Raw genomic sequence first — 26,723 nt, 5'->3', positions numbered from 1 at the left:
GCTGCCCAGGAGGGTGGTGGAGTCACAGTCCCTGGAGGTGTTTAAGAAAAGAGTGGATGTGGCACTTGGTGCCATGGTTTAGTTGATAAGGTGGTTTTAGCTCATAGGTTGTAACCTTTGGCTGCTTGTTGCCAATTTCAGTTCTGGTGGCAACTTAGCATTGTGTACATGCTCCGTGGTTTGGTAGCCAATGCCAAGCTCACAGACCAACCACACATGTGAAGACAGAGCCAAGTCTAAAGAGCAGGACCTTACCTTACTTTCCTGGGCCTTGTGTCCAACTGACAGCAGAACAAGCGGGTTGGGATTGCTGTTTATTTTCTTTCCTGACTGGTAAAGAAAAAACGAAAACTTTGCCTTCAGAATACAGCACAACTTCTCCCCTCTGACACTTAATGTTTGCATCTTAAAAATACAAATCATATGCATTCTACCACATGCTTCTCTCTTATTCTCAGTACTTTATTCAGCCGGCTGGAATGGCAGACGGGCGAGTAGCTGGTGAGCACATCAACACGAAGGCATCCAACTACCTGAATGTGCTAAGCAAAAATGCTACTAATAAGCAGGAGTTTTAGACTCATTTCCATTTGCCTTCAATGAAACTGGTAAGATGCAAATTCTTATCTTTTAATGAGCATTACAATCCCCAAAGCTAATGAAGCAGAGTTAAAACTGCAAAATGAATATTGCATGCAGATGGGAGATATGAAGAAAGCACAAACTCAGGAACTTTATATACAGTGCAGTAGAACTGCTACATTGGATGTGGTATCCAACACTGATGTTCCCTACTTTTCAGTTTGGGGAGAAAGAATATGCACTATAATGTATGTGAGGGATATTTCTACAGTTTACCAAATACTCTTTAATAGAGAATCAACCATCTGCCATATCTGAGCCTTGCTCACCAGCTGTATAGCATTACATCAAACTGTGAAAACAAACATCAGTTTAGAAACAAATTACATATGCAAAGGAACATTCCAAAGATATGTTTCTTTCAAGAATTTCAATTTAACAAAAATTCAATTCAGAAAGAAAATTTAGACATGAAAGTTAATCATCTCAAGTGGGTGTTAATGCAGTTTAAAAAGCCTAGAAAATGTAGGATACATGGTTACTTTGAGTTCTATCCTGTAGGAAAATCAGGTGTAACAACAGAAAGTTAGTTAAAATCTTCTTAATGCATGTAAGGTCACAATTACAACCAAATGATCCAAATATTTTGTATTTTTAAATTATGAAAGTGCATGACTTAGATATGTTTTTTGATCTGAATTTACAATTTGGACATCATACTTCCACTGATAATTCTCAACTTTAATGTGACATACTGCTTAGAACCATACTTTCCTTTAGAAATAAAGCTGTTAAGAAAGGACTCCTTTCTTGGATGAATGCTGCCTTTCTTTTTTTATGATTTCTAATAAAATATATTTAGCTCTCAAATGAAACCAAATACAAAGGTTTACAGAATAGAAAGAAAGCCATATTACACTGCAACTGATGGTGTTTTAAAATGGCAGGTGACATTATCTTCATTTCTTCTTTGTCCACAAAATGTTGCCTGATACTTTGTTCATAAAATGATGAAACTACAGGAGTTGACAAAAAGCCCCTGTCACTTATGCTGATATGTAAATAGGAATAATTTTAGTTCGAATTAAGCAGGTAGCAATGTGCACACACACATATAATGCACCTCTAACACCAGGTAGTGACAGACTCGTTGTTGACAGCCTATTAAAGGCTGTCCCTTGTTCAAGTTCCTCAGCTGAGCATGTGCCTTAGCCCTTTCCAAGTTTGCCTACCAAAAGCTGGCCTAAATTTCTTTAGCAGTCATATAAAAGATGTAAAACTTTCTGAAAACATCTAGCAGGAACAAGATTATTCCAGGTCACCATTCAGAGCTGAGTGATAAGGGATGACTCAGGATGTAAAAGATGTCTTAGCTTTCATGTCAGCTTTATTCTTTAGTCACTACTACAAATCAGTTCTCAGCACTTTGCCCCAGTCTTCTCAAGCAGCCTGTACTCCACTAATCTCATCTAGAGTTCAAATTACCACAGCCCACAGTATTTTAACAACATCTTGACACTGGCTTCCTGAAATCAAATTGAAGTAAAACAGAATTACACTAAATATGTATCTGGCAATAGAAATCCCATCCAGTTTTGGAAGCTGAGTGTTGCAGGCATTCGTGCATTTCCAATTACTTTTGTGACCTTAAATGGACAACTATATTAATGTTACCTTCAGGGCTTTCTGAACAGCAGCCTTCTTCAAGCCATCAGGGTTAAATTCTAATGGATTATTCTTTTAAGTCAGGAGAGAATGAACATAGGAAGGGTTAATAAGACATGCAATGAAGCAATTTCACTAGGTTAATTAATTATGACATGACAACATAGGACAAAGCAGGAGAAAAAAAAATCAACCTAAAAAAAAAATCTTTCAAACAAAACAATGAAGGACCACCACAACAACAACAAAGTCTGACAAAACTTTTTTTCCCTCTTCTCTGGATATTTTTATTCTGCTTTAAAATTAATATACCAAATTTCAGTCTGCCTTTATTTCTCTGATCCCAGTTTTTTATCCTAATAAAGATAATTCACAAAGTATTTTTATTTAATGCCTGATGCCCTATGAACTGCATTCTGAATGAACCTTTTTCAAATTTTCACAACCCAGAAGCTTCTCTGATGATAAGTAATTATGCAAAGGAGTCCTTTTTATGGAAGAAGTTATAACATCTAATTGATAGGGACTTGTATCATTCTAAAAGCCAAAGTTCTTTAAGCCTCTTCAGAAAAATGATGCAAACACTGCATGCTAACTAGAAGGAAATCTGCTATTTTATACTCATTTGAATGAAGACATGCAAATACCCTAAAAATAGGAATTTAAACTAGCTTAGCAGAAGAAAACCTCTGACTGCTTTCCATTAAATATGTAAATTTTAGAATTTTATTTTAAGATTAATATATTGTTCTTTAAGTGATAAAATAATGTCTCAGAAAATTTGCATTCCGTTCATAAGAAATAATATCAGGAAATAAGATTTGTAAATAAACCAGACTTCAAGTTAGTATACTTATGGCTGGCTTTTTCTTTAGGAATACATTTTTATTTCATGGCAGAATTCTGTTTTAGAAGCTGTAGATTGTGACGATAAAACAAGTGCATAGTAGCCTTTAAAAATATTCTTGTTTATGAACAGGAACTGATATTAATGCTTTGTGAGAAAAAATGCCTTTCTGAAATGAAAATCGAAGTGACTAAAATTTGAAAAGATTTAACCTTTATGCAGAAATATTTTACAGTTTCTTTTGGGATGTCATATACTCCAGTTGGCCAAAGTATTGCAAAGATTCCTGGCATCCTGCTTGAAAATTTCTATTTCAGAAAAAACATACAATATCCAGCACAAAATCAGAGTATTTTGAATTGGAAGCAACCCACAAGGAACATGAAGTCTAACTCTTAAAAATCTCACAGGCTGCATTCCTCTTTTCTACATAGAGTACACTGTTTTCTTTCATAACAATATCACATAGCACAACCACAAATCTCTTTCTGTAGAAAGGTATCTCTTCAAATCTCTTTCTTTCTATTTCCACCTCACATTTATAAGGATGCAATGACTGTCATCTACAGAGAAGTACCTGATTTTGTCAGGTAGTATCTACAACTCACCAAGATAATTTTCAATCTTGAACTGCCACTACACCTACTGGACTTTTTTTCTTTCCCATTTGCACTTGTATATTCAATACAGATCTTTTCCCTCCTATATTATTATTTCAAAGAATTTTAGAAGTCAAACCCAAACCCATGTGATCATACATAAGGGCAGGCAGCCCCTGACTCCTGGATATTGAACATGTCTCAATTCCTCTGGAATCATGGCCAGGACAGGCCAAGAGGGACATCAGCTGGAGCAAACATGTTTAAGCCAGGCTTCGGGTTTCAAGGGAAGAAGCTGCACATCCATGAAGATGGTGGCTGAAAGGCTGGGAAGAAGGAGACTCAGAGAAAAGAGGATGTCCAATATAAAAAGGGAAAGTCTTGCTTTGAGTGACAAAATAGTCTTGGTATGGGTTTGAGTGTCACTGCAGTTATAGGAAAAGAGGATGTGTTATCCAAGAAATTTACTGATAATGACACAGTGGAATTCTCTAACAGTGACATTTGCAGTAAATCCTAATAACAAACCTATAAATTATACAAGTAACAAACTGGTTTGTTATTCAGTCAGCTCCTGATTCAAGATGCTTTGGCATATGAGTCATTACTTCTTTGGACTCACTAAGTGTTGCTTGGGATATCTCTGAGTGCATCCTCACCTGACAACCAGAAGACAGTCACCACCTGTAAGAGCTAATTTTAAATATGGATAATTTATATATTACAGAGACACCAAAATTGTTATGAACTACTGGTTATCATAAAACTAGTGTTACTTTTGGAAACTAACACTATTCTCACACCTGAACTTCAGCTACATCAGATTTAGATGGGTAAATGTCTTGGTGTGACAGATCTAGATTTCCAGCAGTCACTAAACTAGAAAGGCACAGAGAGCACTCAGGATTTTCCTCTCCCCATAGGAAGTGAGCTCCCTTTCTAACATTCCCCAGTGACTCGTGCTCCACGTTAGTTAGAGACTGAGCTTGCAGATGGGAATGTTTGTGGAACAGCCCATGTTTAAGGATGCCCTGGGAACAAGTGCAGTCCCAGGGATGCTGAAGCTGTTTTTATCCCTGGGCTACTGCAGACCTCACCTCTCTCCTGGCCTCCAGCCACAAGCCTCCTCCTCTTGCTTGCAGCAAGATCAGCACCCAGGGAAGTGCAGAGCCAGGCAGTTCAGAGTGCTGCAGAAAGGAATCCAGACCTGGCCTTCCTAGAATGGTTGCTGTTCCACTCTGACTCACAAATCCATTCAGGGATTTGGAAAGTTTTGTCCAATTTCTAAACAGATGTTGTTCTATATAGATAACCTGTCCTAATGCAAAAATACTAAGATTCACAAAAAACATCAGTGCTACACCCCTAATCCAGCATTTTGATCTTTTTTTTTTTTAATTAATAATTACTTTAAAGATGTATCTGGTATTTCTATAAGCAACTTCTTAACAATTTTAATACCAAGATGATGCAACCATAGGTTATAAATTGCCTTTCTCATTCATTAATTTTTAACAAAGATTTTAGAATGGTTATAACTTTTTAGATACTTTAAAATTAACCTCTACAGAGAAACTGACAGAAGGGGTTTGCTGGGCTTTGGAAAGGTGTTTTAAAATCAAGGATTATGCCATGGCCAGCCAGTAACAAATTTATCAGCACAATCTCCAAAGACAAACCCATCTCTCTCTGGCAAAACAATTCTTACTCTGAACAGATTCTGTCTTTTTGAAGATACCAAGGTTGTACTTCCAGACTGAAGTGTAAGATAGCCAGAGGCTCATCAGTTTTTAATAATTTTGTAACACTGAATTCAAGCAAAAAATATTACTTGGTAGTTCACCCTAGCCTGGATTCTCCCAACTACAGACTAATTTGAAAAAAAAGAAAAGGAGCTTGGGAATTTGCAAAACAAGGAGCATCATGGAGTGAGATAGAATTTACAAGGGAATTCATAGCTTGGGAAGCACAATGAACTGCACCCATTTTGAATGCAACTTGAACCAAGGTGGAGAGATTGCAAGTTCTTACAAACATTGACTGTGTCACCTTTTAAAGAAACTATGGGGATGTTGGTTGCAGTATTTATTATTTTAATTTCTTTGCAACAAAAGCCACTAATTAACCAGCACACAGTGTGCTAGTACAGTATGCATTTTATTTCTCAATGAATCAGCAATGTAAGTTACATGTAAAGAGCTTTTACAACAAACTTATTTTGGGTTTTTATCATAAAAGGTTAATTACTTACCCAATGATATGCTGATCAATGAAATTTAAGTAGCCTTTAAAATGCAATAAAAATAGCACGAAAACAATGCACACTTGTTGAAACCATGCAGGAAAACAAATTGCATGCTCTCATTCCACTAGAGTGAGTGGCTTTAGTAGCACTAATCCACACTCTGGCAGAGAAAAGGTACAATACAAACAACACCAGAGAACTCACAAATAGTGCTCTATAGAGTGAGGTAGTGTTTTCACAAAAGACTAGTCCCGATGCTCTCCTCTCTTTTAAGTATCCACACCCAAAGTTTCCCTCGTAGATACTCTTAGGAAGATGGAAATGGAAGGAGAAAGCAGAGTGATGGGATTGTGGCAGAATGAATGCATAAGCAGCTTTACTACTACACAGAAAAGTTAAGGAAAATAATCACAGGATTCCAGAGAAAACAGCAGGTAACAAAAAAAGTAAATATTTGTCATTACAAATAGCTTCATCCATTAAATGACTTTCTGCAGCACAGCAAGGTGGAATGCTTTTTGAATTTTATTTTTTCATTAATTATTCAAATATATTAACCCACTTTCCAGGCTCACTCTTGGTAGTTCAGATTTATATGGCAGATCCAACTAATGCTTACTCACTTAGAGACCAGCCTTCTACATAATTTCTATTACTTTTCCAGATAAATCATCCCAGTGTGCCAGAAACTCACAACTATGATCCACCTGTGCAAAAGAAAGGCCTGAGTTGGGGTAACAACACTGTAACTTGAACAAAACCAGGCTGAAGACATGATCTAAAATGTACCAGTGATAAGCATTCACTTAAGGCAATTTTCAAGGTAATAAAAAGTAATTATTCATGTAGAAAACATTTCACTGTAATGCTAAAGTTGTGCACAAAAGTCTTCAAACTACTAATAAGAGTCAGTGTAATTTTAATCCTTCATTCTCTTTGAATTCTCTCTTCTCCATAAATACAAGCAATCTAAGAGATTGATTTCCTATTGCTCTACACAACCCCTACCACTGAATTTGAGTAAAACATGAGAAACCAGCAAAGTTCATGTTTAGTCTTGTAAATGTTGCTCCATATTATAATCCTAAAGCTTTATTTACTACAATTAACTGCAGTTCATGTAGAAGCTCTGTGACATTGTCTTTCTAGAATGTACAGGAACATTTTCTCCTACATAAAAAAAGTCTTCCCATGGTATTTCCTCCCTATTTGACATAACTGTGAAGCCTTTTGGTCTCTGGTTTTGGAAAATTTGATTTAACATAATATATTATTCTATTGTAGTAAACTTGTAGATGGAATTTGCAATTGTTCCACATTACTTTCTATTATATTCTTTACAACACTGGAAAAAAAATGACTCGAAGTTAAATATTGAGTCATTTGTTGAAACTGCTTTTCTGGGCTGGTAGAGGAAGAAAGAAGAGGATTAAACAGGTCCCACACTGAGACCATCACTCTCAACCCACTCAGGCAATTCTTGTACTGGAGACAGAGTATCAGATGCAGCAATAGCAAATTCAGGATGCTGTTCCCAAATTTCCTAACTGGTCAGCTTTGTGTAAAGAACTCCCCCTTTCTGTGCCCTAGAGTTTAGAGATCCACTGATTAAATGCACTGAAATTAAAATACTGTCTGAAAAAATAGGTAGAACTCAAGACTTGCAACCTAATCTTTCCAAAGGAGGGAGGCAATGTTAGAGAATGTTTGTTTAAAACAAAAAATTAATTTATGACAAAGCCTCAGAGTATTTGATGGAGAATGTAACATAGAGAATCAGAGCTGTATGGAAAAGATTGGAACTGGAATATGAGAGAACTTTACACCATTTATTTTAAATAAGAGGCTTTAGTGTATTTTACCAAAGACATTAAATTTGTAGCTGTTTCAGTAAAATTCAGTAGTTGAACAAGAAGATAAATAAATTGGTTCAATTGAATCTAGTACACAAAACAGATGGCAGACAGAATTTTTCTCTGTTGCAGTACTCTGAAACTGATGCTAAGCACACCATAATTCTATTCTGTTCTGTTACTGCTTACTCTGTACTGTAGTAATTCTGGGTTTTGTTCTGCTAAGTTACAGATTTTGCCTGAATTCAATCTACAGTGAGGTTAAAAAGGTAACGTGAGGATCTACTCCAAATGAGTCTTTGTAGCTTTTCAAAGAGCCTAGAAATATTTCTTCCAAACTCTGCTCTCTATACCCTGGAACAGACATGAAATCACTACTCAATCATGTAAATTGTTTGGGCAACTAAGGTTTCATTTGTTACCACTCTGATTTAACTTAATTTTAACTTAAATTTCAGCAGACAAATCTGCAAAATGCATGCAAAAAATCCAAAGCTTGAAAACTGTATTGTCTGGTTAATATTTTAGTCATCACTTCCAGAACCTCTCACCTAAAGCAATGCTGAAGACCAGCAAAACTCAGTTAAGCTTCACGTATCTCTTTATGGTAGGGTTAACTTTATTACTGCTATCAATTACAACCAGGCACAGTATTTCACTAACCTGAAATAAACTCCAAAACAAAGTTATTTCACAGTCCCATAGCATAAATCCATAGACTGAGAGAACATGACTTATTTCTATGTTTTGCACAAGCAAATAAACCATCCTACAAAAACAATCTGATAGAAATTTTGTACAAGTGTTTTGGCACTGTAACATCAACTCTGTAGTATTAATTTCATGACAAGGGCTTCAGCACCTTCAAATCTCCAGCAATACCCTAAGCCAACGCAAGCAGATTTATCTGAACTCGTGGAAGTGGGTTTTTTCCCAGTTAGTTCCTTAAAATTCCTCATGCTAATCCCACATGATTTTTGGCAAACATCACATAATAAAAACATGCAGCCTTTCAAGTCCAGGAAAGGAGCATTCTTTAAAGAAAAACCACACTGATTAAAGAGTAATGTTTTATTAAATATGTAGCTATAATACTATGCTGCTAAAAAAGTGGACCTTACATCACACGTCTTGAAAGAAGAGGAATTATCGAGAAGATGGCACAATGTGTGTTAGTAAAGCAGTGTCACACTACCAAGCAGGACATGCTGGGAGTCCCCAAGAGACCCTGTGACAAAAGGGTATCCACGAGAATGGAACTTACAGGCAGGTTTCTTGCTGAGTCCAGATACAGTATAAGCAAAGCAGATGAAAGCCCATCATTAGCTTGGTCTTTATCAGCTCTAATGCTTGTTAGCACCTAAAACAAAAACACACTGTAAGCCTTTCTGGAAACCAAGTGTTACTATTTCTGTCCCATTTCAGGAAAAAAACCAAACAAAACCAAATAACCACCTCCCAAAAAGCAAACATTCACAAATGCACAGCATGAAGCATAAAAAGTAAGTTTTCAAGACTCATACAGACATTTCAAAACCATTTGCATGGAAATTTGCACCCCATTTCCTACTATTTTTTTTAGATTGGACAGATTGTAATATCATAGCCAGCTTTATCTCCCAGACTAATGAAATGTTAGCAGATATTCTCCAACAGTAACATTAAGAGAAAAGAACCACAGAAGCATTTGAAAATCTCAATTAAACCATTGGCACTTAGGACGAGTTTGAGATTTCTAAAGACGGCTTGGAATAAAGATACAGGTTCCTCCAAATCCACAGCAGCTAGAGACACTGGCTACATACTTAACAAATAAACAAAAAATGACCCCAAAAACTTAAGATCAGAATGACAGTAATGTGTTCCTTTAATACCTTGTCTAGATTGTCAGCAGTTGGCATCAATGTGAGCCATTCCAGTTTTAAATGCAACTTTCCTTTGGACACTTCATCCAAAGTAAACCACTGAAAATTAAGCAAAGTCATGTGAAATAACCTGGCAAACAAATATAAGATTGCAATTGGTTCTTCAGGACATTTAGGAAGCACTAAAATCTACTAAGAATCTCCCAGAGCTGAAGTCGACATTACATGAAGAGATCTGATCTATTAAAATGTCATATTTTACATAAAGTATTACAACACAGAATGATAAAGCCACCCAGACAAACCTCAACATTATACCATAAAAGCATCTTCAAAATACCAAGAAAACTCCTTAAGTTCTGTGAAGATGTTCTGGGAGAACAAACCTTGTTTATGCTCCTATAAAATCTCTCTTGCATATAGGACAAAAATTGGTGTGCCCAGGAATTAACTATTTTCTTGCAAAAAAACCTTCTTACCCAATATCTATTACTATTTTTGCATTTGCATAGGTGTAACCTTAAAACCCCAAGACCAACAAGGAATGTCATTATTTTTCAGATTTCACCAGTTTAGATGTCTCTTAAACCACTGTACTGATCATCAGAGCATCTATTTCTACAGCATTAAGGTTATTCTTGCACATACAGGAACTATGCCCAAGAGAAAATAATGCAAGAACAACTATGGGCCTTTTTAACCCCATACCTACTGAACTTGCTTACCTCATCTAGAAGACGCTCCTTTTCAACTTCAATTAAATCAATCATCAAACTAGAAAAATGGAGAAAAAGAAGAAGTATTTTAGCCAAGGAACAAAAGATCTAGCACAGAACTCAAGCCCCACCCAGTGCTTGCTGAGTATCCACAGAGATCAAAGGAGCAGAATACTTTCTTTCAGCACCTAAGAACAGAAGTAGGGAGTGAAATGGCTGAGCAAAGATGAGTGCAGGAACACAGAAAAATGCCTACACTGGAGCCCATTTCGTAGCTATGAGGGCAACTGGCACAATGTAACTCACATAAATATGAGGCAACTCTCAAAACAGAAAGCAAATCCAAACTACCCACTGGAAACAGCACCTGGACATAGCTATGACCAAATTCCTGCTTTGGCAGTGTCTGGGAGAGTTCTAGTTCACACAAGCTAAAAATGTAGCAGGGAATGGATCTGCTAAAAATTAAACAGAGCAGACAACTGCATGCCAGTGCATGAACATCTGTCTGGCTTTTTATTTAATTAGTACTGGTGTACACATTATGTCACTTCCTCCCACCATCACTTCAGTGTAAGATGAGGGAAGTGCAAAGAAAAAGAAGCCTTTGTACTGCCTACTTCTTTATTTTCATGAGAAGTAGGTACTGGTGCTCTTGACAAGAGAGAAGGAGTTGGAAAGCTAAGGGAGCTCTACTCAGTACAGAAAGCAACAATGGGAAGTTCCAAAACTCTGCAAGAAATAGAGGTGATAAATCACCAGAGAAAGAAGCTGGCTAAAACCCTGAAATGTTTATGGGAAAACAGTCAAAGAGTGAGTCATGTTTGCAAAAGCATTACAGCAAAACTTTTTCTTTAATCAAATAGTTAAGATCAGCTCTTCAGAAGAAAATAAACTCGAGACAGTCATTTAGAAGCTATGAAGATGAACAAGATACAGAGTTATAAAACTATATTAACTTTGCCTGAAGAAAGAATTAAGACTTAGTCCTGGCTCATTAAAGAAGGTAGGGCACAAATCTGGGTACCCATAATACTTACCTGTTTTTTTCAAAAAAGATGTAAACATATAGATTTGTAGATACACACACAAGCACATTTTCATATAAATGTATTTACATACATAAAGTAGTTAGGGAAATACTTATTACCAAGATAATGGATTTATAAATACAATTAGACAGCAGAACAACTGCAATAAATACAAATAATAATTGAAGAAACATTAAAATATTTCATCGCTTTCCAATACCTACATATTCTCCATAACATTTACCTTCCCAGGAAGTCATCTTTATCTGGATCTTCATCAAAGAGCTCAATCTCCAGCTCCTGTCCTGGATGTTCATACACCAAGGCCTGCAAGTTCAGTGAGAGGGCACTATCAGTAAAAATGACCAGCTTGGTTAAACAGCATAGGAACAGAAAAACACTGAGCTGCAATACCTTTGTATGATAAAATACATCACTAAGCAAAAGCTTTAAAAAAAATTACAATTTCAAGAGTAGAGAAATTTTAAGAGCTTTTCACATAAAATTTGTCAATCTTGGCAACAGCCCAAACTACTTTTTAAAAATTATTGATCCTCAATCTAGACAAAAAAAAAAAAAAAAATCAAGGTAGAATTTCTATTTTGTTACAGAACTTTGGGCTTCTAGATGGAGACATCAAGAAGTTCCTTAAGAACAACCCCAAAATAACCTCTTTAACAAACGAAAGAGGATATTCCTTCTTCTTTTTCTTCTGTAAAGAAGAACATACAAGATATTTTTATTGGTTATACCTCATAAACTTCATTCCATTTTGGATTGAGATTTTCTTTGATGACCTTGCTTTGGAAAATTTGGTTGCCCACGCGGATGATTCCATAGGGATCTGACTTTCCTTTGACAATCCCTTTCAGGTAAGTATCTTTCCCCTCCAGGTCCTGAGCTTCAATAAAGTGTATCCTTAAAACACCCTGACAAAGGAAAAGATGAGTTTGTATAGTAATCTGAAAGCTTCCATGTCAGCAGGATTTACACAATAGATGTTTTATAATTTCCACTGCAATTTCCTTAACATGAAACTGATTTTGGACATACTGTAACTAGAAGATGTCAGTGATGATCCACACACGTAACAGACCTAGCACTCAAGAGACTCCTGAGAAGAAAAAATGTCATCAACCATCAGAAACATTCCAGTTACATCAAGAAATACCAGGTTTCTGGAATTGAGTAGCAAAAAATACTAACAATTGTTTAGTGAAGAACACTAATAGTAATTTTCCATGATAATATAAAACACATGCTACTTTATTTTTAATCTATACAGTTAAACTAGATTATAGCAATCTAGTAATTGTAAAAGTGAGATGTCTGAGATTCCAATGAAACAGAATAAATAAATAAATTAATCTTTCTTGGTGTTCTTTCAAACATCAACTTCACAGATATTGTTGATGAATTAAATCAGTTATTATCAGTGATTGAATTCAGAGCAACGCAGAGTACCAGTGCAGTAACTGAATTTCAAAATTCACACAGATTATCCTGAAAAATTGCTGCAAAAGAAATAAAATGCCAATGATTCCTGTTAACAGGAACTTGCTTACCTTTGGTATAGGAAACCGCAGCTGGGCGATCTGCACCTCACTGACAAGGGGGACTGTGATTCTGTTCGGAAGGACCAAGTAGTTGGATATTATATCCAATATTATTGTATCTGATAAGCCACTGTCGGAGAAAAGAATCCTCAGTTACTTCAACAAAATATTCCTTTTGCTGCTTAACAACCTAAATGGAGAAAATGTTTGCCTTTCTGGGGGAGTAGAAGACACATCTGGTTTGTAAATGTAAAATAAAGGATTCTTGCCCAAACGGCCACCAGGTGGAAGCAGCTGACACTGAACGGCAGAAACTGCAGGGATGAATAGAAAATTCCCATTTCCCTGCCACAGCCAAATTTTTATTGGCTCCCCTCCCCCTTGCCTTTTAAATCTAGCCTGGGTAAAAGGCTATTGCATAAGTACTTTTGCCTCTAATGCATATAACCAAGCAGATGGTAACTGTTTATTTACTTTTGTATTTCAATAATAATTTCTCTGTCCTTGGAAGTTTGGCTACCCATTCCTGTATTGTTATTAAACCAGTTGTCCTCTTAAACTGGGAGGACCATCACTTAAACCACAGACACACAGAACACAAGCTCATGGCTGAGTAAAATATAGCCTAGGGAACCAAAACAGGTTTTGTTCAGTGAAAAGGGAGTGGCAGTGCAACCACACTGGTAATGAATCATGTAAAACCCAACTCCACACCCCTCCACAGAGGAGAGAATGATTTCCTAAGCTGCAAGGTCACCCAGCTCAGGCCTGAACTGAGAACAAATCATTGTCACAACAACAGCACTGGCTGCACACATTGCCTCCACAGGCAGAACACGGAACACAGGTACCCAGGACGTCTCAGGAGGATGCAGAAAGGTTCAGAGAGGTAATTACAGCAATACTTGAGATACTCTGAACTGCAGAGCTGCATTCTCACTAAAGCTGGTGGAGCTGCAATTCCTCCTAAATACACTCCATGATTCCCTTTTTACAGTCTTTGTGAAATCAAACTGCAGATAATGTTTGATTACTTTGAATATCTTTGGATGAAGCACTTGTGTGTGAGCACCTTGTGAAGCTTTTTTCTAAGACTGAATCTGAAGCTGGGAATAGCTCTGACTCAGGAGCTAGAATATAAAAACACAAAGGCTGCAGTGAAATGTGATACGTGTTAGGGTTTCATTTGGAAAGAAAATGTAGTGGTGAGCAATTAACATTATGCTAGAGATGGGCAACAGAATGAACCCATTAAATACAATCTGGCCCAGCAGAAATGCACTCTGATTTCCATGCCAGAGATCTGCAACCTGAACAGCCTGCATCCTCTTGGCTGCCCACTTCCTCTGTAAATCCAGATAACTACAATACATGATGGAACGTGGCTGACTTTGTAATGGTATTCAGAACAGCAGGAACAGAAGGAGCTCAAGGCTGCATTAAAATCAATGGATAGGTCTGTGCAGGCCTGTGGTTAGAAAGAGGAAACAAGGGATAATGTTAAGATATTGCTCAGAGGAAAAGAGTTTCCTCTCTGCTTGTATGAGCTAATGCACATTTGCCCTAAAGAATCTTCACTCCCCTCCCCTCATGCAGAGCTTATCCAATCACATTTACAGAGATTTTCCTTCGACCTGAAACCTAGAAATTCAGAGTTTCAGTAATTTTTAAGATTAATACTACAAGATAATCATGTTACCTGAAGAGCAGCTTCATTTAGCCATTATTTTAACATATTGCTTTTCAAACTTGTATGTTTCATTTGGCCAAACATCTAATTTTCCATTTATGTATGCTAAACTCTCTGAAATGAGCTAAGAACATAGAATTATTTTGTTAAGAGCTGACAAAAAATTGAAGATAAACATCTCAACCAGTCTTAACGTTAAAAGGAAAAGAAGAACCAAACCCAAGCTGAGGAGATGGTAACTACACAAGCAGCAGTCACACTTTTCAAAATACAAGTCTAATGACAAAACTCCAGTATAGAGATCAGGTAAGCTTTTTTGTTCCTGTTTTTGTTAGTGTCCCTACTTGGCATGAAGTGAAAGCTCTGCCTTTATGCTCTGTCCCTTAAGAACAGATGAATAATGGAGAAAACCACCTAACGTAGGTCAAAGAAAGCAAAGGGGCAGTGCAAGCAAAGCAATGGTACCAGAGCTGCCTTGAAAGAAAGGCTGCCCTGCTCTTCTCTAGCCTTTCCTTAAGACCCCAGACTTTGTGTGACCACAGGCATAAATGAACCTACTCTAGACTAGCATAAGGTTCAGAGACTGACTGATGTTCAAATGGAGTTACAGCAAATCTCCTTAAATAAGAGAAAGAAACACAGCCCAAGAACTGGCAGGACTCACAATCCTTTATGCCAGAACTAAACCCCAACTCTGATTCCAAAGGTCAGTCACAATTTTATCCCAACCTTACTACTTGAACTTCACTAAAACACCTGAGAAAAATGAGGCAGCATTAATGAAGTTTCAGCAAGTTTTACTTAGAGAAATTGGACTCCTAGAAGGTCGCAGATACTGTAACTTTAAATACAGGGAGCTGAAAAAGAACACTGAAGATTGTATGCAACTAACTAATGAACTAAATGAATTCTGAAACAACACGATGCTTTCAAGCTGTTGAAATCTCATCTAGTATTAGGCAGCTGGGGTGTAAACTTCTCCATGAATACAAGGCAAAAATTACAATCTTTTGCATTTTTGTTATCTAAACTAAGTGGTCTGATTTATGGAAAACAGATACAAAACACTGCAAGCAACAGAGGAAGGAGCATTAATAGAAACCCTTATGTTGATGCATCATTAAAAAATACCTTCCTAAGATCATAAAAATTGAGTCAATGGTTCTGTGTACAATTATTTTTTCAGTTCAAAACAATGAAACAAGTGTGCAATGTTCCATATAGTTTATTAGACAAAAGCTCAATTTCATTGCAGTAAAATAATTGTTAGTTGCTTACTCTTTTGTATTGCTCTCTACTTAGCTCTACCTAATTTTTATCAATTTTTATCAGCTGTCTATTTTTCCTGTGCTGTCTTTATTCATATTGCACAGACAGCACATTTCTGACTGCATAGTGTGTTTTCACTGTATCTCAAGTAACCCCAACATCTTCCCATCATCCACATCCCCCCTGAAAGCACTTGAGTATTCCCACAGCCTGGCTCCTCCTCAAAGGGAGATTTTAATTCCTCTTCTCCACAAGCTACACTAATGATGGAATATGAATTACTTGTGTGTCCTTCTCCTTGTGGAGCCATATAGGAAAAGCAATGAAAATTGTTACAGCTGACAGGGAAGCTTCCAGCAGCTAAGGCTGAAATTCAATTAGTAGAAGACATCTGCAATCAGAGTTCAAATAACAGTTTAGTGTGCAGCCAACAGCTGGGGGACTGAAAGGGTACCTGTGGTGGCAGCAATCTCTTGCTCATCATTGTTTATAACAACTACAATATGTCAGGTTGGCAGACCAAAATACAGAACTTATCTCTGCTGATAAGACAAACAAATGCAGCACTAAAGAAACCTCTTGGCAAGGCAGAGCATGAGTCACCTCAGTTACAGTTACTATAGAAACTATACCACGTCTGGGTGGCACAGGTTTGTGAATATGTAGCCAACTTTGGTTGCTCTGGAAACCATAAACTTGAGATATTTGGCGAGACTTTGTTTACATCTGAGGTTTGGTGTTTGCAGTCAGGCAAATACGCAGCAGGATGTGAGTCTCAGGAGCCTAGTGAAGTTAAGTACTAAATGTGAATTTAGTCATGTTATATCCAAAGAGTGAATTATTACTCAGAAGCTGTATTTTGGAAGCCATTTTCTCTCACTCTTCAAGAACACCTCTTTCCTCAGAGACAGTCTTAAGCAGATTTGAAACATGAGCAATTCTTGCAGCCATTAACCTACTTAATGCAAGTTCTAATTTCAAACTGTTCAGCTGGGATTCCATGCAATGGCTTCACGTGTCTGAGGAAAGCAAAAGTCACTTCAGTCATGCAATTGATTGCTAAGGGATTAATTTAATACCTAAATTCAAACTCCTGTTTTGAAACAATAAAAAATAATTCTGGAGTCAGCCAACGCTTGAGAGTATGGATCTAATAAAAGAGGAATTCACAGAATCCAACTGTGTATCAGATCCTTCATTATCTCCTTGGCCATTGTCTCCATATTAAAAAGCCCCTTGGTAACTATTAAAACCTGATAAATATTAATATATTCACGGATTTAACTTTATCAGGTTTGTAATGATTCAAAACAGCCCAATTTGCACCTCTATTGATGCTTTTTAATTTGGGATTTTATTATGTGGTATTAGGAAAAGCTCTGAATAAGCTAAGCTATTTTATAGCTATATACGGTCAATATTTTTGCTACTCCCCTTGATCTTCACATGATAAACTGAGAGCTTTAAAAGTAAGCACATGAAGATATTAGAAACTTTATTTAATTTGAATAGCCTTAAGGTATTTCTAACTACCTTTACACAAGCAAATAGAGATGGATTGGCATACAAAGCCAAGAACCAAGATATCATGAACATGCTGGGATGAAACAGGTCTATTTGTCTTTCTGCTGTTAAAGGACCTGGCAGCAGAAAATTCACAAGATTCTGGAAATTTGGAAAGGCTGAGAACACTAAAAGAAGTACATTACAAATTATATTTTCAAAGTATTTTTAACAAGACCTACTAGATATGCTTTTGGCATAACTTTGGCTTGTGGTGAAATCACTACCTTCTGCAAGTTGAGCAATTTCATGTTATTCTACATTAAAAGAGAACTGCTAAGAATCATCTAACCTAGAAACTATTCAATTGATGGTCATGAAATTTTTGGGCTTTACTGGGGTGCAGATATAGCAGACACTGCTTTAGGTTTACTCACTTCAGTCCTGGAACATCCAGAAGATTGGTCAGTCCAGTCCAGTTAATTTCCAAAAGCTGTGAATTACAGAGAAAAGGCGGGGGGGAGGATGAAAAAAAAAAAAAAAAAGAGAATCATCTTAGAATTCATAACACTGAAGAAATAAACACAATTTTTATAGATTCTGCTCAGTAGAGAATTAACCAGTTTCCAGGATTTTCTTAAACAAACAAAACAACCCTCTTCCATTTTTAAGAATTTGTAGACACATTTCATAAAAGTTATAAAGAGTTTCACCGTTCTCTTACCCACTCTTCCACCATTCATATTCACACACCCCTCAATCTACACAAATACACAGGATCTACTCTGTACAGCCCATATAAAATAATGAAACGTGGTTCTATTTTCTGGAGAAATATTTCTGGAGTCACCATACACCTGTTACAGATGAACAGTCATTAACATGAATTTGCAAATTATGATAAACTGACAAAGAATTCCATATGAGACCAGGAAAATAAGAGGTCTAGAAGACAAAACCAACAGAAAGAATGAAGAATTGGGATTAAGAAGGTGGCAGGAAGATGTGATAACAGCCTGCAAACATAAGAGGCTGTTTTCAAGGCACAAGTTCATTCTATCACTGATAAAGAAGAAAGATATCAACAGGATTAAGTATCAAAGGGAGAAAAATCCTCAGAAATAATTAAAAGGGATACTCATAACTAGATCATGCACATTTTCTTCACTGAAAATCTTTGCAGAAAATTATGACTTATAAAGGTATTTATTATGTTTCAGAATTGCTGGCATTAAAAACTAATTTAAAATATCCTTTTTGATCCTATACTATTCTAAACTAGATGCCAAAACCAACAGACCCGAGTTCCCTTAGTTCTGTCTTCATTGAATGATTTCTATTAACTTCACAGAAGTAAACAGAATATTTAAGCAACAAACAAACCCAAACCCACACAGTTACCACCCTGTTTCCAAATCCAACCCACCCAATCTTAGTATATCTGCATGAGAAAAGGGTTCTGATATTCCTCAGTTAAGAGCCTGATTGTGGTGGTTGAGCTAAATGCTAAAACAAAGCAACAAATCTCTAGAAGAACAAATGTTGTATATTTTCACAGACACCTTCACTTTCTTTTTTAAAAATAGCACATACCATTCTTTTACAAAGGATCTATTAATAGTTTAATTAGTGATTTCCTTTGTGAATACTTCCAGTAAAGATAACATATAATAGATTTACTCATATAGGGAGCATTGTTACTTAATATACTTTTGTAATGGTGGCAAATATTTTAACTACAATGTTACCTATGAACAATATTACCAGGCCTAACTGGTAATATTAAGCAGAAAAAAGAAAATTATTATCATTTCAATAAAATAGTAAGACGTAATAACCTGATATTCCAGAACAAAAGGCAAGATATATCATGGGATGTACTGCAACAATCTGCATGAGCAGACTGCACCGTGCCCTTGCCACAAACAGGGCTGAAGCTATCCTGAGTGTCATGAAGATGATTAAAGGACTGGAGCATGATGCCACCAGAGATGCCCAGTACCTTCTTTATTTTTGTGGCCCTTCACTGGACTTATTCCAGCATGTCCCTGTCTCTGTTGTACTGGGGAACCCCACACTGGCCTCCAGATGTTCCTCACCAGTGCTGTGGAGAAAGGAAAAATCTCCCTCAACCGGCTGACAATGCCTCTAATGTAGCCCAGGGTGCTGTTTGCCTTCTTTGCCACAAGTGCACACCTCTGACTCCTCCTCCCCTTTCTGTCCAGCTGAACAGCCTTTTTCAGCAAAGCTGCTTCCCCGCCACTCAGCCCCCAAGCCTGTCCTGGGACACAGGGTTACTCCTTCCTAGGCACAAGAGTTTACATTTCCATTTGCTGAACTTCATGAGATTCCTGTAGGCACATTTCTCCAGCTTGTCAAAGCCCTCTAAATAGCAGTACAACTATCAGGTGTATCAAGCACTGCTCCCAGTTTTAAGCAGGCAGACTTGCTGAGAGCACACTCTGTCTGCCATCGAGAACAGCCATGAATTTGTGTTGGCTCCAGAATTTACTCCAGGGTAAACCACTCCTGACTATCCTCCAGCCAAACTTCATGTTGCTGACCACAACTCACTGAGCCTGAAGAGTTTAGCCACTTTTCAACCAAGCTGTCCATTTATCTGCTCTGTATTTAACAGTTTACCTACGAGGATGTTGCAGAAGACAGTGTCAAAAGCCTTACTGAAGTCAAGCCAAGCTGTATCCATAGTTCTTCCCTCATCCACCGAGGCAGCCCTCTGATCACAGAGGGGAATTGGCTTGGTTAACCATGATCTCCTGCTCATGACTCCCCCCTGGCTACTCCCAATCACTTTCTTGTCTCTTCAACTTTACCAGCAGGACCAAGATCACCACTTGTGCCCCTGTGCTCCCTCCAGAGCCATGCTGGAGTCACATTTCACACTTCCAGCTCTCCCCTGGAAGTGGCGTTGATCCCTGTACAGCAGAGCAGCAGTGTGTAATAGTCTGAGGCCAGACAAGCTTTAGCAGTAGACAACATGCTGCATGTGAGGTCCAGGCAGTCACAAACCTCATGAGAAAACAGCTCAGGATGGCCCATGGGGCCAGGAGTCCTTCAGTCTCTCACTTCCCCCTTTCTCCTGGTGCTTCAGTGCAGTTCAGGCTCTGCTGGCTTGGATGCTCCCAGGCCCTCCTCTGCTACACTGGCCCCAAATGTGTTCCACAGCTGCAAATCTGCAGATGGGGTAGGAGACATCTTCCTTGTGGCAGAAAATTTACATCTTTCCCTATCATGGAATAATTCCACCCAGTAATTTCTCCAGAAAGTCAGAGTTCCTGTTTCAGACATCCCCTCTCTACAGAGTCACGTTATGTGACTAAATTCAGGCTAAATCATCTACCTGATCATACACATTTCTTCATAGACTGTAAGAATCTAGAGTGAAAACATTCTTCAGAGATTTAAAAGTTCTGCAGAGATTGCTGACTTTCTTGATTGATTCCTTCTTTAGGTGAAAACACAAAGCTATCACTGGCTGCAGGACCATTTTGTTTTCAATGTCTTTTTAAAGTGCCTCATTTACAATTAGTTTTGCTCACTTTCTATCAGAGTCCTAGCAGGATTATTTTAGTGAGAAAAGGTTAATGCTCATCTATTTATGGAATACTAACAAGGCTAAATAGCAGTAATACCTTTCAGAAGAGAATAAGTGCTTAGCTCCAATCCATACTGTATGTGGAACAGTCTTTTAATTTTTTTTTAAGGTGCTGTATTTTTTTTTTTCTACATGATTACCAACTTAAAGCTATGAGGTTTTAAATTTCCAAATGTAAAAAAAACCCTTGCTGAAAATAATTTGTTATAAAATGGGTTCTTTTACATTGGGATGTAAGCTTTAGCTGTACAGTTCCACAAAAATAAACTATGAGCTAGAACACAGAGCATTTACATTCAGGAAAACTAAGATAATTTCAGTACATTCTTCCTTGAAAATTAATTGTGCAAATTATTAGTATATGTTCTCAAATCTCCTCCTCATCTTAAATCCTAAAAAAAAAAATTAAGAAATCATTAATTGAACCAGGATGAAAAGTTTAACTTAGTGTGAGTAATTTTGGTTTGATAATACTTCCTCAATCATGCAAATCCACAGATGTTTAAGTAATATAGCAAACAAGTAGCTTGGTAGTAGCTGATAAGACTAACCACAGTTTGAGCATTCAGACTAATTCTCTTGTTTGAATCACAAGTTTTGTCTGTACATTATGAGACTTTAAAAATCTATGCAGTCAATCAAGCTTCTAGAAGAAGTAATTTTACACTGTTTTAAGACACAGAACCCCATTTATTATATGACTTATTTTTTCTTTATTAATAGGCAAAATAGAAGCACATGGACACCATAAATACCTTCCAAAAGTGGTCCCTATCCTGAGGTGTTCACACCTGCATCCTATATTTAACATAATGATGTTTTCAGATTAAATAGCAAATGACAAAATATTTCCATATCTTTTCGTTTTCATTTTTTGTTCACTGTATTGCATACAGCAACTACACAGCAAGTACTGAATAAATACATTGAGCAACACAAGGCATGTTGAAATTGAACATTGAGAAACATCTCCTGCACTGGACTGAAACGTTTATCACAGTGGTTTCTGCAGTAACTGCCAGAGCCCAAAAGAAAACCAAGAACAACTTAAGAGATGCCACTGAGAAGTGACACTTTCCACTGACGTGACTAAAAAACATTTCAAAAGGTTGCAACACAGCATATGAAACAGAAACAGAGCCTATGGTACAACCTCACAAGTCAATATTTTGATTATTACACATCTCTGCTAAAAAACAAGCCCACCCATTAATTCCACCATCAATCCTTACAGCATGAAGCATGAAAAAACAATTACACAAAACCCCTGAGATTTGTGTTACTAAAAATGGTCATTTAGACAAAGAATACAATTAGTACATATACTATCAGAAATTCTCTTCATCCACTTCATGTACAGGAATAAAGACAAGGACCAATTTCAGAAATGTTAAAGACAAATCCTCCTCCATTTGAAGCTGAAGCTCAGAAATTAAAAAACATTACTATGGCTAAGCACTTTACAGGATTATTAGAAAAGCTTTGCAAATAAATCTTAAGCCATTAATGTTTTGGAAGGAATATAAGCCTTCAAACCCCTGGCATAATCAAGCTTTTACTGTTTGGGCTTTGAAGGTAAGTTCTCCTTGCAGATAGAGTTTGTTGCATTTGCCCACCACAGAGCTTTGTTTCCAGTTCTACCAGAAGCACCCAGCAGTAGCACACACTCTAATCTTAGTCTACATGTATTGTTAGGGAGAAATGATTTTTTTTATTTTCTTCTCTTATTTTCTCTTATGTTTTTTTTTAGTGTTCTACCTCCCTCTGCCATCACCCTATTTCTTTTCAATGAAGTTGTTTCAAGTCTGCACTCAGTTTTCAAACATAATCAGACCAACAACAGATACACTGTTTGTAACTTAAGAAGAATTTTCCAAAAGGCAACTCAGAAAAAAAAAATCCTTATACCTGCAAAAGTATAGAAATAACACTGACAGCAGGCTCACATGCAGCAGAGTGAGAAAAAAAGGAGGCAAAGAATTTCTTCACAGGCAGGGGAGAGCCCCCCAGCCACAGTCCAGCAAAATAACCAAGGGTTTTCATTCTCTGTTTGGGCACTGCCATGCCACCATGGCTTGCTGGAGAAGAGCAGGACCCCTGAGGTGTGGTTCTGACAGAAGTTACACCAATGTTGCCATCATAAGTAACTGAAGAGTCTTATGGACAAAAAGGGAGCAAGCAAAGGACTGCCAGCTGATGAATCTTTTATGAAGCACCCAATCTAAAAACTTTCCGTATTTAAAAAATAGCTTAACAATCTAATTTCCTTTCACCACTTTAAGCAATGCATAATTCTCTTAGTTTAGCTAAATTCAGAGAATGCCAGCTGGTTCTCTGCAGCAGAACTAACAGGACACTGGAAAAACTGCGTGCAGGATTTGTCACTCAGTGAATTCTGCCAGAAGCCAGAAACGATGGTGTCTTTCCACAACACACTGCAACAGAGAGGTGATGTGCAAGGCAGACTTTACCAACCAGCTCACTGGACAAAGGAGAGATTCCAGACACCAGTTACACTTTCCAGTGAAGTAGTCTGTGTGTCTTGTTACTCAAACCTCTTACAATTCTTCCTCTGCTCAGAGAAGTGAAAACAAATTTTGTTATCTCCCTGAAAACCAAGAAATTCACATCTTACCAAAGCTCTGTACTGAGAACTAATGTAACATATACATTGAAGAGGTTAAAAAATAAAATTAAAAAATTTATTATAAAAAACCCCTTCAGCCAGTAAGAAAAGACAAGCTAAAAACTAGCAAGCATCTCTATGCACATTCGGTGTTCTCAAGACCCTAGAAACCTTTACAAAGTGAAAAATATGTACTGGAATGTAGAATACACAGAGCCATAAATAAAGTTCACAGAAGTACAAAAAGCAGCCTCTAAACACTGCCAACCCTGTGGCTTGATTTGGCTGCCATAAGCAATATTAATTCTCAGAAGAGAAGCCACAGAGTATTTTAAAATGCTTGTTAACAACTTCCTGCTAAATGAGTTATGGAAGTGTAAGTTCCTTTTTTGTAGGAAAAGTCCAGCTCTACTACAGGCCACAAGGACGCAATTCCATGGGATAAGGTGTGATTCTTCTCAGGAATGTATTACAAGGAGGAGACTAACATCCCTCTACTTTTACTCATGAATGGCCATCCAGAGACAGGATACAATTTGTTTGTTAGTAGAGCAAAGCCCATCACCACCTACAATACTGAAGTGCTGCCATTGTTGTGATAACTTCACATGTAACATTATCCAGTGTACCTCCCAGGAAATATATGATAAACTGAAACAACACTACAGACAGCAGATGCTGTAGTATCCCCACTGGTTGCTAGAGGAAACACAGCATACCTTTGCAAAGAAATGATGTTTAAAAGTTTTTCAGTTGTAACTCTCTGAAGATTTAAACAACTGCTAGAGAGGTAAGATGTATTCTTGAGGGGGTAGAAGACACAGCAGTCAAGTGAGTTGAAGTGACCAGAAGGATTACAGCTGGCTTTGCACAAATCCAGTGCACCTGCTGTTCTCCATAGTGTCAGCTACTCACTGCTTCATTCAAGCCAATTCTCTCCACCTTCTCTCCTCCTTCCTACCCCTCTACCATTCTGCGTTTTGGTTCACACCCTCACACCAGTCTTGACACTCTCCTGACTTTAGTGAGCTGGCTCAGGCAACTAAAATATATCTGAAGGACAGGAAACTGGGCACTTCTTGGGTGTTTACTATCCTGCCAGCTCACATCCCTTAGCCAGCTTCCTCCAGCAGCAGAAGTTTCAGCACTGGTGTAAGAGAGACAACAATATCAGATGGGAGGGCACAGTGAGAAAAGAATAAGGTACTGTGGAAACATCGACTGTGATGGCCCTTAAAACATCCCATAAGCTACCAAAGTCACAGAGAAAAAATGTAAGTTATAGCAAATTATAAGTATGCTGAGTAGCAGTGCAAATCGTTTACTTCATAAGCAACAAGATTAATTCTTAATAAATATTATTTTAACAGTAGCTGTGCATCAGCATTTATCCAGGTGTTCCACAAACCTAACAATTCCATATGTTCTAGAGGCATTCTATACACTCTACATAACTACTTTATTTCCAGCCATGTCACTGGGACTCATTATGGCTTCAAGTGCTTCTTTTTGAGTCTAATTTTCATCAGGACTTATAATTTTGAAAGTGCCATCCAGCCAGTTTTCCAAAGGCAGACAGTATTAAATGAAATTAAACCTATGTAAAAATTCATCGAAACTACAGGACAGAACCAATCTGTAAAGTGAGTAGAAGGTGGGTGGTACTCAAGTCTGCAGGAGGAAGATAAAACTGTGAATCTGAAAATGAGAGCTTTGGAAGAGCTGCCCATTTTTCCTGGAAGACATCCTGATTTCCAGCCATTGTTCTTTTTAGAACAATAGTACTTTCATGTGTTTGTCTTACTGGGAGGGTTTTGGCTTTTATTAAGAGAAAACGGTTGGGTTAGGACACACCCTCAATTCTGAGTGTGCCACTGAACCAGCTTTTGAAAATCACTCATTTACAGTACAACTATAACTCACAAACTTCTGTAACTGAACCACAAGTCAAAAGAACTATGCACTGATTTGTGCTAAAAGTAAAACAATAACTAAAACTTTGAGAACCAACTATCTGCTAAATACAAATAACCTTAATATGGTGAGAAATATTAAAAGAACTTTACAAATCCTGACTGCTAATCCTGCGCTACCTTCTCTCTAGCATTGGCACTCAGAGATTTAAAATACTACTTCAAACATTAGAATGCACATATTTCCCTCCCTTGAAATGTCCTACATTTTTAGGCTTATTTTATAAGTTGACAAAACTTTTAGCACCTTCTTCACAATAACAACAACAACAATATACAGTATATAGGAAGTTTCAAAATATGTGAGAACTCCTGAAATATCAAAAACTTTATGCATTACTCAGAAATATGAGATTGGTAAACTCACAAGCCATGTTGCCTTATATAGTCATTAAGTCCAGCAAACAGATGATACAAAGCAAGAGGAATTGTTGCCAGTTACTTTAGACTGGAAAATATGAGAACAAAATCTAATGCTAGCTGCCAGCTAATTCCTCTTCTCTTCTAACAAAAATATTTAAGAAAAGCTTTCTTCGGCTGCAGCCACTTGCTCTCTAGTAAGAGAAAGAATTTGGTTCTTGCTATAATAAGCATTATTTTACATTTTTCTACAGAGGTTAGAAAAATAAACACTGAGAAAACACACTGTGGTGGGGAGAGAAGTCTGCTTGGAGAAAGCTGAACAGCCATGGATCACTGTCAAAGTTATGGACTATTTTAGCTTATTTTTTGAACCATTTATCCTTAGGTTTGCTCAGACCTTGACCACTACCTTAGTTTTTAAGTGAAAGGAGGGTGAAAAACACTTTTAACATTTTTGTAACTGAATACTTTTGGGGAGGGCTTGACTTTTTAGTCCAAGCTGATACTCCACTCTATTTCCCATCCTTTTTTTGTCCCACTAATAAAGTGTCAGGGGGTAGCACAAAAGACAAAATTACTACAGACAAAGTATTTCCCAAAGTTCAGAAGCTTTGACCAGTTCAGAAACTGACTCAAATGAGAAGTGTTTCACTTGATATATTTTCAGTTTTTTCTCTCAGGTGCACATTGTCCTAGTGAAGCACTTTGTCAGAACAGCTTCTGC

General features: G+C 37.3%; 1 protein-coding gene across 2 annotated transcripts in view; it reads right to left on the bottom strand.

The window, feature by feature from the left end:
- Positions 1 to 26,723, bottom strand: part of ESYT2 (extended synaptotagmin 2) — an 80,136-nt gene that overhangs the window by 11,279 nt on the left and 42,134 nt on the right. Inside the window, exons 7-15 of one of the 2 annotated variants that reach the window (XM_063415730.1) lie at positions 17,859 to 17,914; positions 12,969 to 13,089; positions 12,156 to 12,332; positions 11,648 to 11,730; positions 10,382 to 10,430; positions 9,666 to 9,755; positions 9,056 to 9,151; positions 2,257 to 2,319; positions 256 to 330 (exon numbers count right to left, since the gene is read on the bottom strand). In XM_063415730.1, the coding sequence (XP_063271800.1) occupies positions 256 to 330; positions 2,257 to 2,319; positions 9,056 to 9,151; positions 9,666 to 9,755; positions 10,382 to 10,430; positions 11,648 to 11,730; positions 12,156 to 12,332; positions 12,969 to 13,089; positions 17,859 to 17,914 (810 nt within the window). The remainder of the gene's footprint in view (positions 1 to 255; positions 331 to 2,256; positions 2,320 to 9,055; positions 9,152 to 9,665; positions 9,756 to 10,381; positions 10,431 to 11,647; positions 11,731 to 12,155; positions 12,333 to 12,968; positions 13,090 to 17,858; positions 17,915 to 26,723) is intronic. The other variant, XM_063415740.1, reaches the window with a different exon arrangement.

This window comes from Prinia subflava, chromosome 1 (genome assembly GCF_021018805.1).
Source record: "Prinia subflava isolate CZ2003 ecotype Zambia chromosome 1, Cam_Psub_1.2, whole genome shotgun sequence".
NCBI lineage: Eukaryota > Metazoa > Chordata > Aves > Passeriformes > Cisticolidae > Prinia > Prinia subflava.
This window is presented reverse-complemented; position numbering and strand designations above follow the sequence as displayed.